The sequence below is a fragment of the Eurosta solidaginis genome, chromosome 3 (genome assembly GCF_040869045.1).
Source record: "Eurosta solidaginis isolate ZX-2024a chromosome 3, ASM4086904v1, whole genome shotgun sequence".
Lineage (NCBI taxonomy): Eukaryota > Metazoa > Arthropoda > Insecta > Diptera > Tephritidae > Eurosta > Eurosta solidaginis.
In genome coordinates, this window is record NC_090321.1 from 161,909,110 (window position 1) to 161,927,135 (window position 18,026).

The 18,026-nt window shown below is 37.5% G+C and overlaps 1 protein-coding gene across 6 annotated transcripts in view; it reads right to left on the bottom strand.

Annotated features, from left to right (window-relative positions):
* Positions 1 to 13,758: 13,758 nt before the first annotated feature.
* The window catches only part of LOC137244509 (uncharacterized protein DDB_G0283357), a 53,824-nt gene continuing 49,556 nt past the window's right edge, over positions 13,759 to 18,026 (bottom strand). For all 6 annotated transcript variants that reach the window (XM_067773573.1, XM_067773575.1, XM_067773576.1 and 3 more), the window contains 2 exons: positions 15,185 to 15,534; positions 13,759 to 15,084 (listed from right to left, as the gene is read on the bottom strand). In XM_067773573.1, coding sequence (XP_067629674.1) covers positions 14,992 to 15,084; positions 15,185 to 15,534 — 443 coding nt within the window. In that variant the 3' untranslated portion in view covers positions 13,759 to 14,991. The remainder of the gene's footprint in view (positions 15,085 to 15,184; positions 15,535 to 18,026) is intronic.

Consider the following 18,026-nt stretch of genomic DNA (forward strand, 5'->3'; position numbering starts at 1 on the left):
AATCATAATTTCGAGAGCTCGGTATAGTTTGTGGAATCGCCTCAGCCTAATGCATATACATACACATATGTATGTATGTATGTATGTATGTAATGGCCGAGCCCTAATGAACGTTTTCATATAGATACTTCCATTGCAATTTTATGCATGATGAGTAGATTGGACGTATTTTTATGGAGAACTGCAGATCGAGGGACACTAACGCCATCTGATATACAAAAGTTGGCAATCCACAACTTTTGTTGCAAGTAAAGCATAAGAAGAAGAATTTGACATTTGATTTGGCTATGGGTGATTTCAGACTTTGTAAGTGTAATTATTTTTCCCATTCGTTGGTACTTATAAATTGCATTTTAACAAAAGAATAAGAGACAAAATATATAAGGAAGTTTTTTCTTGTATATTGAGTATATGTATAACAGTGCTTCGCAAATTTTTGTATGTGAATAGGCAAAGCGAAATAAGTTTCAGTTGCTATGTTTGGAGTGCCTTTATATTTACAAATGCAAAATCCTGCGTAATTGTGGCGATGCTACTGTAATGCATAATGCCAATTTCACACAGAGGCTTAATGAAATAATTAGTCAAGTTTTCTACATTAAAGCCCTAATTGAAATCAATCTTCCATACAAAATACAAATTCTTAATTATCTCATTATTGCTTTATTGAATGCCTAATGGAGTGAAAACTTTCGGCTTCGCTTGGTGCTTCGATTTTTATTGTCAATGTAACAAATGACAATCAAAAATAAATTATTTTCAATAATTTACGAAACATAGAAAAACAAAAAATTCAAAATTGAATTTTCGCTGCATTTGCTGCAAAATATAATATGGCTTTTTGGAAAATATGCACATATTTGGTTAGGTGCAACATCTATGGGTAGTTGCGCATGCATTTTATTTTCATTGTATTTATAATTAAGAAGGAAACGACTGCTTTCCATTTTAACTATTTTTTGTAAAAACGAAATATTTTTTTCTGGTTGCTGAGAGATGTTCGCTTAATGAAGCAAAAGGCCCTGTATGAAAAGGGAAACTTAATTATTTCATTGTGATTCGATTAAGTTTCTGTGTGAAAATGGTATAAGATTGCGTTGAAAAAGTTTATTGTGGCGCGGCCATAAATACGAATAATAATTTCTACAATAGTTATTTACAATCCGCTGTAGAGTATTGATTTTTATGTCCAGTTAACTTAAATTTATCCGTTGAATATTGGGGTAAGTTAAACCTTCGATAGAAATCAGAGGCTGTCGGCGCTGGCCAATATTTCCTTAACGTCTCTATTCTGAGCATAGCCGGTAACATTGCCAGCGGCAAGCTTCGCAATAGTTTATAAAATAAAAATGTCAAGGAAGCTGTTTATAAAAAAGAGCTAATATAGTTTCTAAATCCGTCTAAGCAAATCCGGCAACATTTATGATACTTGCTATTCACAAATATACACGGCTCAACTATACGGTTGGCTCATTTCATCAGCTGATTTTATTTTTTTCATTTGACTGGGGAAGAGATTGTCGGAAGGAGGTGGCAAACTCAAAATGAAACCAAGACATTGACAATATTGTATTACTACACACAAAAGCTGCTAAGTTTTATGTTTTCATTCCGTTCCGTTCGTCTTAACACCAACTTGTTGATTTTGATAATCTGAACAAAGGTATTAATGTTGGCCGATCCCGCGATTTTTGAGAAACGATGTTATCTGTGATTGTGACCTCTCAGTCACAGCGCCTTTTAACCGTGACTGTGACTGAAAAAAAAAAAAACAAAAACAAATACCATGCCAACAGGAGTGAGTTTTGGTGATTCTCTACGACAGCATGACTCTGCTAATACCTACGCGTCCAAAAATATCGAGAGAGGTGTCAAAAGGCGCGTATTGACCTCGGTTTGTCAAAAGATATTTGCGAAAGAAGTTGAAAATTTTCATGTGGTTGTTATAATTTTGAAGATTTTGTGATACCCACAAAAAAATTGGGAACATAAGTGTTTGAACATAAGTGTTTTGCGACGATATAGTTTTGGGGTGATTCTTTACTTTAGGGTACAACTGCTAAAACTCGTCCAATTGTCGGATTCGTGGTCCTGCGATCAAAACGCGTCTTTTGACACCTCTCCCGATATTTTTGGACGAGTTTTAGCAGTTGTACCCTAAAGTAAAGAATTACCAGTTTTGGTCTCCAAACCGGTTTCAGAGCACTCTGGGGTAATTTTCCGGGTTTTCGTAAATATTTTTTGACCGAGCTAAAATTTTTATTTTCCGCCTTTGGATTATTGTTGTCGAGGTCAATACCCGTCTTTCGACACCTCTCTCGATATTAGCAGTGTCATGCTGTCATATAGAATTACCTCAGTTTTATATTTTTCCCTGCGGATAGTTTTGCGAATAATAAACTCTGCGTAATTTTTTGAGACATCTACTGTTATTCAGTCGCAGCTTAAGTAACTTGCATATTGTATTGGTTCATAGCATAGAAGCGATTTGTTCCTGTGATGAAAGCTATGTTTGAGTCTGTGATTAGTAACGGGAAATAAATGCTGTCACAGGCAATCAGTCACGAATATTCCTTGTAAGCTGTCGCTGAAGTGTACTGTGATATTTAAGTAGCTGTGACAAAATCACAGGTACACGGATATTTACCAACTCTAAAAGGTATGTTGTTGCTGTAGAGATGAGCCAACCATATAGTTGAGGCATGCACAAATATTTACAAAGGGCTCGCTATATTTACTAAGTACGTGCTTGCAAGAGTTTGCGAAAAATATCGTAACCATCAGTGTTTAGTATATTATTTTATGAATAAAAATAGGACAATTTTTTATTACGCGGCCGCCGCACAGTGGACCGAAATTGAAAAGTTGGGACTTAGGACTTTAAATGTACATTTTCGTATTTTGTGATCTTTTTCCATAATTTATTGTTACATAACATTTTTTCGTAAAACCTAATTTAAAAAAGTTATGACACTTTTAGTAACCTGGTTTCATATCGACATACCCCAATGAGCATACATACTATGTGTACATCTAGGTATTTTTTCTAATTTCCAGCAATTTTGCGAAAACTCGACGAATCTTAGAGGTTATACAGAGTTAATAGTTGGCCATGAAATCAAAGTGACGCTTAGGTTTACTTGCTATGAAAAAGGTTAAATAGAAGTGATAGTAGGCCATGAAACAAAAGTTGAAAAAATTATTGAAGTTTTTTTTGGTCATATAGCTACATATATGTATATTTGGAGATTTCATGGACTATTGACCGATCGAATAATTTTTGCTTTTAATTACTCTTTTGGTACTAACGAACAAGCTGGAATAGTAAGCATCATATAAACAAAAACAAAAAATTTACGAACAAGCTGGAATAGCTAAATTTTTGATTTGAACCATTTTTGGATTGGTAAATGTGAATTCAATATAAAAAAATAAATGTATAATGTGAATTATCAAATATTTTTGTTTTTAAATATTACCCAGAATTCAAAAGTAAAAAAAAAAAAACAAAAACGTCATGTAATGAGACTTAAAATCGATCCCCATCAAAGTTTTTGTGTTTTAACTAATATTTTTTTCATTTTCCTATGTCCACTGAAAGCCAAATCCAGACAACTGTGCGCCTTGGTGTGATGGTAGCATGCTCCGACTACCATACCAAAGATCCTGGGTTCACGCCCAGGGCAACATCAAGAATTTATAAACAAGTTTTTTCAACCACAAAAAAGTTTTTCTAAGCAGCGTCGCCCCTAGGAAGTGATTTGGCAAGCACTCCCGAATATATTCTGCCATGAAAAGCTACTCATTGAAAACTTATCCACGTTACAGATGCCGTTCAGAATCTGCGTAAAACATGTAGGTCCCGCTCCGCCAATTTGTAGGAAAAATTAAGAGGAGTACGACGCATGTTGGAAGAGAAGCTCGGCCTAAGATCTATTCGGAGGTTATCGCGCTTTATATTTTTTTATTAGATAATAAGATTTTACAAACTATATTAGCAATTGCAAAACTAACTTTTTTCAATGTCGCCGATTACGCAAGTCAAAAATAAAAAATCTTTGGAATGTAAATTAACTCGCCATTGTAAAAATCGCTCTGAGTTAAGTTTATATTTGTTGGTATAAGTTATGTTGAAAATTTAATATAAGAGCTTCATCACTAATTTTTGTTTAGTACTCAGTCAATATATTTTTGCAAGTATGTGTACATATATGTACATTATAAATCAAATAAACGAATTGGACAGTCTCACCCCTTCTTATGGTAGGTTAGGTTGAACCGACGCGTCAATAAAGACCTCACATAGACTTAATGTGTCCATGGTGTTACAGAATTTGTTTGACAACCAAACGGAAGAACCCCAATCAGGTACCAGAACTTATGTTATAGAATAACTCCACACTTTTGGCAAATACTAGACGTTTTATTGGATTTAGCTTTATTGCTGCCTCGAGATCTAGCAACTCGACCCTAATAACTGGAGCCTTGACCTGGCGAGCGCAGGACACGAACATAGAACGTGTTTAACTGTTTCTTCCTGTAGCTCGCACTTCCTGCACCTGCTGCTACTGACGAGACCTATCTTATACGCATGTGATGCCAGAAGGCAGTGTCCAGTTAGTATGCCAACCGTGAGCCATAAATCTTCTGTCTACAGTCAGTCAGTGAGTTATATATCGTAGGTTTTACACATGAGCTTAAAAATTTTGCAGCTCCGCACTTTTGTCCACGCCTCTCCTGCTTAATAGATCATGTGCATCTCCTGTGTTCTTTTAATTTCTCCCAAACGGATTGAGACGTCTATTGTCGTTTCAGCGAGTGTTGCACCCTACTTTGCCAACTGATCGGCCTTTTCGTTACCTTCTATGTATCTCTTTATAACCGGGAACCCAGTATAGATACATGGTCCGGCCTCAGCGAAGTCTTTCCAACGCTTCTTTGCATTCAGAATACTTCTTGATGAAGTACTGTATGAGATCCTGTATGAGCCTGAATCGCCGCCTCAATATCAATACAAATATTGACGCGACTGCAGCTTAAGCACGCTCCCTCCCCAATTTCTGCTGCTTTCTTCCGGCTATAATTTCTGCTTGAAAGACACCGCAGTAATCTGGCAGCCTGTAGGATCTACTTATTTCTGGATCGACGCAGTAAACAGCAGACCCTACCCCTTCGGCTCATTTGGAACCATTCGTATGCACGTGTATAGTATTTTCTGCCATTTCTGCACCCTGATCCCAACCCTCCGGCTCAATTGTGCCCAATATCTCTTTCGAAGCTTAGACACGGAACCATATATTCCGTAAATGTCACATATAACTTTTGTCCTGATTGGAGACGGTTAAGGGCATATTTTTCTACGGTAACTACAAAAATAAAATTTAGCTTTAAGAGATCTAAACATGTAAGTCTTAGTCCCGATAAGATATTGTTAGCGGGTGTCCCACAGTAGTAAAAGCTCAGATTTTAATATATTGAGTCATCATAGCGTGATCTGAGCTTGGAGCCCTGTGCAACATACCATAACCGTTTCCAATCAAAACGAAACTATTTATGTGATATTACCAACCAAGATATTACCAGTATTATCGATTTCGGGTATTAAAAATCTAAAAAGAAAAATTTTAATTTTTGAGTCTCCAACATTCTTATCTTTGAACGATGTCGGGGCCAAAATTTTTATGTGATACTTATGACCAAGGTATTACCGACGGAAGGGGTGAGGCTGGACAAAATCGAATATTCGATAATGTACATGCATACTTAGCAATGAAACAAAAATATAGATTCTAAAAAATCAGACATTTTTTTGAATACCTTACATTTTCAATTATGCACTATATATGTATGTATATAAAATAAAGTATATTGTGAACTTCCTAGAAGTTGTTTAAACATGATTCAATCACAAGAGGTTTGCTCGGTAGACAAAATGTTTGACAATTGCAGCCATCCTTCTCCCAATCCGAATTGAAAATCATTAACTGTTTTGTTTCTTTGCAAATTTATGAAAAATATATGAGAAATATGGAAAAAAATATATATTTCTATTGTCCGCTAAGTACCGAACTGCATTATTCCGTTGTACTATTCCTGAATTGAAGGCCAATTTATTAAATATAGCAGGGTCTATGTGGCTGCCCAAAAGATAAGTTGGTGTGGACAAAACCTTTATTCTTTTTGTATGTTTCATGGTTTGTTCAATTTTACTTAAGATATTTAAGAATTAACACCGGTAAATAAAAATTGTTATTCAATTATTACTTTTTGTTTATTGGGAAAACTGAAAGAAAGGAAACATTTACTGGCATATTGCGATGGTACCATTCTTTTTACATTACAGAAGTTTTCGTAAAGACACGAACCTATTGACGGTTCGACGTGAAAAACTCGACCAGAAAATGTACTGATGCAAAAAGGCCAAAAGTAATTTCTAGAGATGCCCAGGAAAGTGTTGTAATCATTGAGAATGTTAACTTTTTCATTCCGTATGTTCGGAACATTCTTTTCGATTTTACTAGTAGTAGAATCGCTAAATATATTTGGATCGATCGTGGATTCAACCTTACAGCATATGAAGTTTAAAAAGAGTAGTCTGAATGCTTGCCACGTCTTTTGAATGTAAGATTATTTTAAATGGTTTCGTAAGTAAACTAATATTGCGCTACGATGAACCGTTCGCTTCCCACGGCAGCCAGTCCAATGTACCAGAGCGATCTAGCCCCGCCTCCGCGGGGGTAACGGGAACATCTATATAAGTACTATGAAGAGATCCGGTACCTGCTTACACAGCCGTTAGATCCATACAAGCATAAGGAGGCCCTAACCAAAATCCACACAGAGTCGGTGAACGCCGGGAACCGGGCGCGCCCGGTAAACCCTGATATCAATATACAATATCCTACTCTTGCGCAAGAAGAAAGCACACTACCAAGAAAGACACGAGTCACACTGGCTCAACTACTTGTCCCCGACATACGTAATGTATGTCCTGCATGCGATGTATCCCCACATGACACCAACCATATTTTCAAATGTAATGTGGAACCTACGCCTCTAACACCAATAGCCATATGGTCCGCACCTGTAGAAACTGCCAGTTTCCTTGGACTCCCGTTAGAGGACTTTGATGACAGCTTGTGAGTGGTCCCGCCCTTTGAATGGGGCGAAGCATTGTTAACACAATAACAATAACGATGAACCGTTAAGAATATATCAAGTGTTTGTTCCGTTTTACGTTCAACAAAGTCAGTGTAGCAGGACCGCATAAAAGCTCCTCATTGAACTCTTCTGTCAAAGTCAAAGTTTGAGCTTGAAGTAAGGAGAAAATCAACGTTTTTCCTTTCATTACTAATATACTACTTAAGGTACTTTTCTACTAAAATTTTACCGAAGGGGTTTGAATTATACCCCTTTTACATGCTTGGTAAAAGCAACCCTTATGGATTTTTGAAATCGATTGTGGCAAAGCCCTGTTGTCAATAAAGAACAAACCTCTAGTAATTGAATCATGTTGTTTACCAATGAATTAAGGATACCAATTTGTATGTATCTCAAAATAAGTAAGCAAATTAAACTCGTTTTTAAAGCTTAGTAATTACTACAAAAGATTTTTTTGTCTGAGTGTTTTAAAATGCTTTGACTTAAGTCCTCCGGGACTTCATGAAAAAAATTGGGGAAACATTTTTTCAAAAGGGTTGTTTGCCTTTTTTTTAAATTCTGTTATTAAATCACTCAGACAAAAATTTTCAAATTTGGATCTCGCCCTCTCATTCTTAGTTCGAATCATTTCTTGTTTCACTGTGTTATGTGTGATTTTAAACTTTAATTTGCTTTAATTTTGCAGTCTTTACATTTAATTCGGTTAAAATTTTCGAAAAAAGAAGTATTAAACCTGACTTCACATTCTTAGTTGTTATTCCACGGCATCTGAGGATCTTTTATAATTATTTGCAGTTTATAATGATGATGTATTAGAGATATTCATATCTCCAAAAATCTTCTTAGTTTTCTTTTTACCAAAAAATTAGTTTGTTTAAAATGCATAACTTCTTCAAAACTACTGACACAATGTTTTTGGGTAAAATTTACCCATAAGCCAATTTAAAGTATAAAGCATAATTAAGTATATTGTAAGTCGTTGCATATCAGCCACAGTTCATAAATAGAATTTCAAATATAGACCATTAAAATCTGGAGTTAGGGTCCAAAAATCCATACTCTATAGGCTGATGCATGTATTGGCCTACATCTTCATTACCGCTTATTCAACGAAAACAAGTATGTCCGTATACCAATTGCTGCTTCAAACAGTGTACAAATATTGCACTTAAAAAAAAACCTGTAAAATCAATCGAATTGCGGGTCAATACAACCGATATTTCTGTCAATTTTTAACCATCGCAATTAGCTGTTGAATCAACTTCGCACAAATTTAAGTTAAATAAAAAAAAAAAATCATTAAATTTAAGCAACAGCTCCGTTAAAAAAAATACAAATAAAAAATAAATAACAAGGATTTTCGGTGGGATAGGCGTACTTTATATTATATTATATTAAGCGAACACCTGTCACAGCCCCAAAAAATATTACGTTTTTACAAAAAAAATTAAAATAGATATCAGCCGTTTCCTCCTTAGGTTAGGTTAGGTTAAAGTGGCTGCCTCCGCTGTCCGAGCGGAGATTCACGTAGGCCGTTGTGCCCCGTTGTGCTACCACGCGGGGGCCCCTATTTCCTGTTACCCTACTTTCGAAGAAGAAGAAAGTTTAGACCCCAGTGAGGCTAAACCAGCGCAAGATGTCGTTTGGGTTTATAGGTTCAAGCTCCGCAAGACACCCAAAAGAGTGTCTGTGGAGGCATTGGTGCCTGGTTTTTGACAGTGCGGGACAGTGGCACAGATAGTGCTCAACGCTTTCTATCTCATCCTCGTCCCCACAGCTGCGGCAGAAGTCATTTGTCTGCAGGCCCATATAGGCACCGTTAGTGCCCATGAGACAGTGACCTGTAAGAAGGCCCACTAGTGGGCTTATAGAGATACGGTTTAACAATATCACCGATCGCGATCTCTTTTCATCCAGCTTAGGCCAGATTTGCTTGGATATACTACATGTAGGTTGCTTGGCCCATCTGGCGTTTGCCTGATCCGTGAAAAGAGATCGCAGGTAGTATTTGCAAGTGTTTAGAGGAGGGCTGGCCCAACCAGCGGAGGTTATTGTTTGCAGGTTGGTGCCTTCCCTAGATAGCTCATCCGCGGCGCAGCTTCCTGAGATGTCACAGTGGCCAGGAACCCATATTATGCTTAGGTTGCAATTTTCAGCTAGTTTTTTGAGGGTTTCTCTTCACTTCAATGCCAGTAGTGACGAGGTGTTACTGCATTGCAGGGACTTTATGGCAGCTTGGCTGTCACAGAAAATTGAAATAGAATTGGTCACCTGCAGTTTAGCAAGATAGAGGGCTGCTTCCCACATAGCTATGAGTTCCACCTGAAAAACAGTGCTGTGATCGGGTAAGCGAAAGCTCTCACTTAGATTGAGCTTCTCCGAGAATATTCCGCTGCCGATTCTGTTGTTTAGTTTAGAGCCATCTGTAAAAACGGAGATTTCGTGTGATCCCGGCTCCACGCCGTTTGCCCACTCGTTCCTCTCTGGGATTCTTGTGGAAAATTTGTTGTCCCAGCAAGGGGACGATGATGTATGGTCCAATTTCAAGAAGGTTTCGGGGACTTGCTTCAGGATCCGGGTGTGACCAAACCTGCAGTTCTTCCATGGTTCGATAGCGTTGAGCCTGTCCGCGTTGCAGGATGTGCCTCCTGTATCTACCATATAGATCAGTTGGGAGAAGGAATAATATGGTTTCAAGAGCTTTGGTGGGAGTGGAGGGAAGGGCACCGCTGGTGAGCATTGCCGCCATCCTCTGCACTCTCGTTACTTTGCTCTTGTTAGATTCGATATCGAGTGCCGTCCACCCTACCGATACGGCGTAGAAGAGTATGGGTCTCACCACTGCCGTATAGATCCAATGGACTATGCGTGGCTGGAGACCCCACCTTTTTGCGATTGCTGACTTACAAGCGTAGAGAGCCATTGTGGCTTTCCTGGATCGTTCCTCCATATTTCGCTTCCAGTCAAGCTTCCTGTCTAGAATAACTCCGAGATATTTAACCTCGGTAGAGAGTTTGATTTCCCTCCCGTTTAGGGACGGGAGGGTAAATTCCGGTATAATGCGTTTGCGGGTAAAAAGCACCATCTCATTTTTTTCACTGCTGATGCTGAGTCCGCATTCCATAGACCAAGTGTTTGTTAGATTAAGAGCATTTTGCAAGAGTTCGCCAAGCACCGGAAGGTGTTTGCCGGTAACTGTCAAGGCTATGTCGTCGGCATATGCAATGACTTGGCATCCGGTGGGCTGTAGTATAGATAACAGAGCGTTCACCGTCAGGTTCCATAGTAGAGGAGAAAGAACGCACCCCTGGGGGGTTCCTCTGTTGGTATACCTTATTAACGATGAGCTGCCCAGCTCAGAGATAATGATTCTCTTGTTTAGAAGGAGTTCGACGAATTTCACAAGAGGCTCTTCCACCTGCTGCTGGGAGAAGGCTCCTTCTATGTTGAAGGCTCCTTCTATGTCGAGAAAGATACCCAGCGTAAATTCTTTAAAGGCAAGACCCTTCTCTATCTTAGTAGTGATAGCATGTAGAGCTGTCTCTACGGATTTGCCCTTAGAGTAGGCGTGTTGGTTGTTGGAGATTAGTGCCTTATTTGCCGATCGTCTAATATAGGCATCCAGCAATCGTTCTAGAACTTTTAGGAGGAAGGAGGTCAGACTTATTGGTCTGAAATCCTTTGGACTGTTGCCCGATATCCCGCCTCCTTTGGGTATGAAGACTACCTTTGCCTTGGTCCATTCCGTGGGGATATATACCAGGTTGAGGCAAGCCTTGTAGATTTTAGCTAGCAGCGGGCTTATAAGATCGCTTGCAGCTTGCAATTCAGCGGGAAATATTCCATCCGTTCCCGGAGATTTGAAGGGTTTAAAGGACTCGATTGCCCAGATAACTCCTTTTTCTGGGTTAGATTGCGTGTTTAAGAGGTATGGTTGAGATCTGCAGCCTGGAAATTGAGTGCTGATCAGGGTTTCCAGAATTTCCGTACTAGAAGTGGCCCATTATCCGTTCGTTGTGCGATTGCAGCTTGGAGGAATGGGGTTTTTGGAGAGGACCTTTCGTAGGCGATTGGCCTCTGAGACTTCTTCGATGCGTTTCCTCCTTAGCTATTAAGGCAATCAATATAAAATGCATGAGCAACTCAGATATGTTGCACCTAACCAAATATGTGCCTATTTTTGAAAAAGCCATTCTACCAGATAACCCAATTTTAACTGACCCAGACTTCTTCAGACGATTGTTTTGAAGTCGGTGCTTATGTGAGTACCGACCTCAGGCTCTTGAATCCATTCAGATAATTATCCGACAGGGATGATGGGACCTGCCGCATGAGTTCTATAAAGTGTGATAACATCACCATAAACTGGGTCATCAAATCTGGGTGCGACTACTTGGCCGATGTAATTTTCGTGGCTTTATGGAATAAATTCTAGTGGATTAAATGAACCACAACGAAGATTCAGGGAAAAACAACATGAAATTGTAAAAAGAAGTTTTTTCAATCAGAAGAAAATTCTCCTAAGCGGAGTCGCCCTTCGGAAGTGTTTGGCAAGCACTGCGAGTGTATTTCTGTCATGAAAAGCGCTCAATGAAAACTCATCCTCATAGGTCTCGCCCCGCCAACTTGTATGAAAAATTTAAGGGACCACGACGCAAATTGGAAGATAAGCTTGGCCTCTTCGGAGGCTATCTCACCTTTTATTTATTTATTTTAATTAAAAATATAACAGAAAAAAATTATCGCCGGAGTTCTGGCCCGTAGGCTTTTGAGCACAGAATTACCTACGGCTTCTTTACCAATACTCCTCGACATAGAATTTTTCGATAAAAAAAAAAATTACGAGACCCGTTGTTGTTTTCGGTGTATGTTCCCTTCCCCCTGACAGTGGCGTAACTACACCATCTGGGACCCGTGGCAAATTCTTTTGATGGGACCTTATCAATAAAAATCGTCACATTGTACTCAGTTTAATTTTAACAAATTTCGAGATTTTCAGCGTACTCAATTACACGTTGTATATGTCCCACTAATGGCCATAGGCCTCCTCTCTTAGGCAGGAGAGAATGGTCTGTAGACCATGCTAGCCCAATGCATTTACAATGAAATATAAATAACAATTTAATTTCAATAAGATATTTATTAAGAAAAATCTTTTTTTCGAGATTTCTTTTCCGCAAAAGTATAACATCATCAAAGCTTAAAGATCGGGCTATAGAATTTTCAATAGACAGAATAGCCAAGTTACATAACCTGTCTTGTCTCATAGAGTTTCTTAAGTAGGTTTTTATCAATTTTAATTTTGAAAATGATCGTCCAGTACTATCTGTAGTCACAAGAATTGTAAGAAATAACAGTAATGCAGTGCATACTTCAGGAAAGCTGCAAGACATTAAATGATTTTTTGTTAATAATAAACCAGCAAGGTCTCTAACTCACGGCGATGTTCCCATTTCGTCTCTGAAAGTGGGTCGAAAACTGAAAATTTCCCTGGAAAATGATTCAGATATGTCTTTTTTTATATATCTCGACAAATTCTAGAGCTTTTTTTTAATATATTAAAATTTTAAGTGGAAGGCTGCACTGGACAATAGAACTAGAAATAATTTAATTCATTACAATGAAACTCGATTTAAGTTGGTTGAATGAAAAAACTTTCCGGATTTCGGATAAGCTCATCTTCGCAAAGCTCATCAAACTGGCGTTTTACCATCCTCTGGAGAGTTTTAGAAAATTCAGGGGTGATGCACAGATATACTATTCGCTTCCATTTTGAAGTTTTCAAATTCATGCCTTCTAGAAACTTTCAAACGTTTTAAGGCATTTTAAAGATCGGTGGCTTTAGACTGTAAGCACTTCAGGGATCTTGCAATGGAAAACCAATAACAAATAAAATTGTAGTTTTAGATCTTCTTTAATGAGTGAAACAGCTTCATTTAATTCATCTGATTTGCAATTTAACATAATGTTTTCGTTAGCGCTTTTTGGACTTCAACAAACCGAACTTTTAAAACAAAAGCGTCATCATAACGTCCTGTCCATCTAGTAGGGTTTAATGTTTTTAATGTTATTGAAGTTGAAGACCCACTTCCTTTATTAGATATAGAACTTAAAAAAAATATTTCTTCTTGAATTGTTTAAAAAATTTTGCATATCAATAACATCTCTCACATGTAGCGTGTAAATCTCTAAAAATTAAGCACCAACTTTTTGTTTAGTTTGGTTGAAATGCTTAACGATTAACTTGAAATTGTATTATGGTCTTAGTTGTCTCACTTTGGATTTTAAGCAGAACTTATAAAAATATACTTTTCAAATAAAATAAAATACACAGGTACAATGTAAAAAAATATTTTTGAGCTCGCGGCCTCTAAGCCCGAGGCCCACTTGGGTCGGGGGCCCGTGGCATTTCGCCATCCTCTTGTTACGCCCCTGCCCGCTGACATATGTATGTATATGCTTTGTTCGTCGTCTAAACAGCAATAAAGTTAAAAGATATGGATATGCCTTAACAAATGAAAAAGGGGTTTTTGGCTCATAGCTCCAGATTTTGAGGGTCTATTAGAAATTCGGAGTATGAAGTTTTAAATACTCGACTAGACTTAACACCATATTTATTTTTTGTTGATCCATAATTTCAAATATAACTTAAGCTAACAAAGCAGCAAGTAGTAAATCAAATTCATATAATAAAATGAAGTAGCGTTCATTGGTATGGAAATTTGTTTTCAGCTTTGAATTGGTAAAGTTTTTTCCAAAGACCTTATGAAAGTTAAACTAACACCCCTATTATGAACTCGTACGATACACGATAAACGCTTGCAATCTGTTCTACCGTATTATGAAATAAATTCTAGCGTGTGAAACTCGATCGTTAGCGTTTATCGTTTATCGTGGTATTGCCATACGCTAACTATCGCATACGCTGTTCAATTTTCTACGCTAGCTATCGCTGATAAATTTTTCTACGATACGTTGGGAACTATTTAAATAAAAGTAAATATACAATTATTACATAATCCAAAATAATCCAACTACATCCTCATTCCCAACACTCTGTTGCAACACCCTGGGCAAGAAGCCTTAAAGTGGCACAAACCTTCAAAATATTTGGGATGGATGGTCTATTTTTACGGGCGCGCAAACTGCCTTCTATTTCTGTTAAGACATACTCTGACATCAATTTTGTTTATTAAACTTTTTTTACTTTTAGTATGTCAAGTACTTACAGTGTAGAGTTCATTTCAAGATTGGAATGATCTCTCAATTTTCTTCTTTCTGTGGAATCTATGCAAGTTCCGTCAATTTGTTCATTTGAGTTTATATAAAAGGTAACAGAGGTTGCATAAAACATTTTATTATAACAGCTTTTAAAAACTTTTGCCACTTTTACGTACAAGACAAATGAATTGTTAGTATTTACGTTTTGTTTTGCTATCTGTTTCGTATAGATTCACAAAAATTTGTAAACAAAACTCTGCTGTCATTCACAATAGTACATCTATCGGGCGTGTGGAAATCGCAATATGAAAGCTGATTTTTTACGATACGCTAGGAAGCGTTTATCGTCTATCGTATGAAAATTCATAATAGGGGTGTAAAGTTAAATCTTTTTTCCAGTTTTTGACAGCATATGTATGTCGCTCATACATACATATATATATTCATTATAATAATATAAAGGTAATTACTATACATGTGACATATATGCTTGCACGTAATTAATTATGTATGTTTGTATATACTCAGTTGCATTAAGTTTAGCAAGAGAACTAAGTTCATTTGTAATTATGTAGTAGTATATACTTATATATGTGTTTAAGTGTGCGTTTAGAGAATGTTGCAAGCGGAACCATGCATTACTTCGCTGATAAACATTGGTGTGCCCGCTCCTAATCCACCATCCGTTTTCTGATGTTCATTCTGATCGGATATAAAAAGAAAGAAAATCGGTTACAAGTTAATCTCTAGGAAGTACTAGCGTATTCAATGCGAATCACTTTAATGGATACACTGCACTCACATCATCAAATTCACAATCGAAGTAATGACCTTGGCATTCCATACAACGACAGGTGTCTGACATTTTGCATGTTATACCCCATTGTTTGGCTAAATCTTTGTATATTTCCTTTGACGATTTGTTGCTTATTACTTCCGGTGTGACTGAACGTTCTTCCCGTTGTCGGTTGTTATACTCATAATTTTGCGCATGCAATTGTTGTTGTTCTTGCTGTTGGTTATCATAATGGCTTTGATTGTCTGAAGCTTGTTGGTTGTTGCTCCAACCATCATCGCTATCACTGTCATATCGACCACCTTGACATTCATTCTGCAGTTGATTTGTCTCATTTTCTTCATTATACTGTGATTCTACATATGGATATATAATAAATGGATAGTTTTTTTAGTACTTGTATTGTTGTGTGTAACCGTATACTTCATCCATACGGGTAATAAATACCGCAACGCTTTGGGTGTGAGGCCCTCTCAAAATGATCCACCACCCCAAGTGTTGCGAGTTGATAAACTTAGCTGCCCCAAATCCCCATGCCGTAGTGCCTTCCACTAAGAAGGCCACGAAAACAACGAACCCTGAGCCTCAAAGTGCACCTCCTTTAGCAGAAACATCGGCTAAGAGGCTTGGTGTAGTCCCGCAAAAAAATCTATTGTCTATTGACAAAGGCATCTCCGTTGATGACATTAAGTCCTATGTCGCCTCAAAAATAAAGGCTGACGGCATGGCGATAAGAAAATTCAAGTTTCATTGTGAAACAAATATTTCCTCGTTTAGAATTGATGTTTATTCAAAAGATTTCGAGAACCCGCGATTTCGAAATCCATTTAAAAAGCTCATTTTAGCGATCCGGTGCTTTTGTTCGCCAAATGAGAATATCGCCCAAATTCCTTGTCAAAGCTCTGACCAAAATACTTTATTTAAAATCTATCTTCAGTATATATTACCAGAACGTTAGTGGTTTAAACTCTCTAATTTTAACTGAAGTTTAAGCTCAGCTTAAACGGCCGATCTGGCGGGGTCAAACTCTAGTTAACCTACCAGTTATAGCGTCGAATATATCTTAACAAGCTCGAGTACCATTACATATGAGGTCGATAACTAGGCATACTTCTAAAATCTCAAGAGTTGTTTCGAAACAGTGGCTCAACTCGAGAATCATAACTTACTTAGCAAAAGAGGGATTTTTTTATAAAGCAAAAAATGCTATTACTTAAGTTAAAAAAATTTAATTCCCAACTTGTGGTTCTCTAACTGGACTCGAATGTAAGATTCCATACCACAGTATTTTCACGAAAATAAAATAAAATACTTATATATAGTTTACTAGCAGACCCGTCAGACGTCTGCTCTAAATTTGGTCTGTCTGCATACATTTTAATAAGCTTTTTCCGTCGTAACTCTGCCCTCCCCCCTCTTCACTTTTTCTTAATCCTTTTATACACTCCTCCCTCCGTCTTTTCCACTTCATCTATCTCTATCTTCGTCTCACTTTATCTCTTTCTCAGTCTCCTTATCCTTCCCTCTTTTTCCTTCTCTGAAGTTCTTCTCATTCTCCTTCATCCCTTATTGCCAGTCCCAGAGGATGCTATGTATTTGGTTCCAGTCACACTCCGAGTCTCAGTCCCAGTCCTAGTCCTAATCCCAGTGCCACTCCATCTCCGGTCTATTTCCTGCAAAAAAGGATCGTTAATACTAATATCGGCAAATTTTTATACCAAATTTCAGGCAAATCAAATAGGACGTATGTAAATAGGTATGTGGGTATTATTAATTCATGTCTTAATTTCGGCTTCGCATGCATATTTTTCAGTTTTGCTAGGTTGATGCGACTAAATCGAATATCATAATGAAAATTATTTTAAAAATGAGAATCAGCAACAGCTTTCATTTGATATCCATATTACACACACATTCTAGGGGTATCCGGGTCCACGTTTTGGCCTATATCTCGAGACCCTAGTTACCCAGCGGTATAAAAATTACTCTGTACTACAGCACACATAAGCAGCTTTAATGTGATACCCATAATGTAAAAGCACATCCTAGTGCTACCCTAATCCACGTTTTGGCCTATATCTCGAGACCCTAGTCACCAATAGATATGAAAAGTACCCTGTACTAAAGCACTTATCAACAGCATTCATTTGTTATCCACATTATAGGGGTACCCGTGTCCACGTTTTCGCCTATAGCTCGAAACCCTAGTCACCCAGAGGTACGAAGAATACCCCGTATCAAAGTACTCATAAACAGCTTCCATTTCACACCCATATTGAATAAACACATCGCAGGATTACCCAGGTCCACGTTTTGATCTAAAGAACCCAGCCAGAACGGGATAAAAATTATCCTATGTCCGTTTCTTGGTTCTAAGCTACGTCTCCACCAATTTTCTGCCAAATTGGTTCATCCGTTCTTGAGTTATAAATAGTGTAACTAACACCACTTTCTTTTATATATATACATCACATTGGAAACTTCAAAAATAACAGTATTTCTCAACTATTTAATGGATGTTATTATACATATAAACCATCCTCTTCAATCACTCTCTCTATTAAAAAAACCACATCAAAATCCGTTGCTTAGTTTTAAAGGTTTAAACATTCAAAGGGACATAGGGACAGAAAAAGCGACTTTGTTTTATATTATGTAGTGATTACAAAATATTAGTTTCGTTAACATTTTGCCTTAAGTGCTTTGCTAAAAAACAAGTACTAGATTTAATACTATATTTCATAAAATGGCCTTCTCTGTTTTTCTCCTTTCTCTCATCATTCGTATTGTATATACCTTATGTATATGTATGTACTTTGAAAATGTTACTCATACGACTCCACCATGG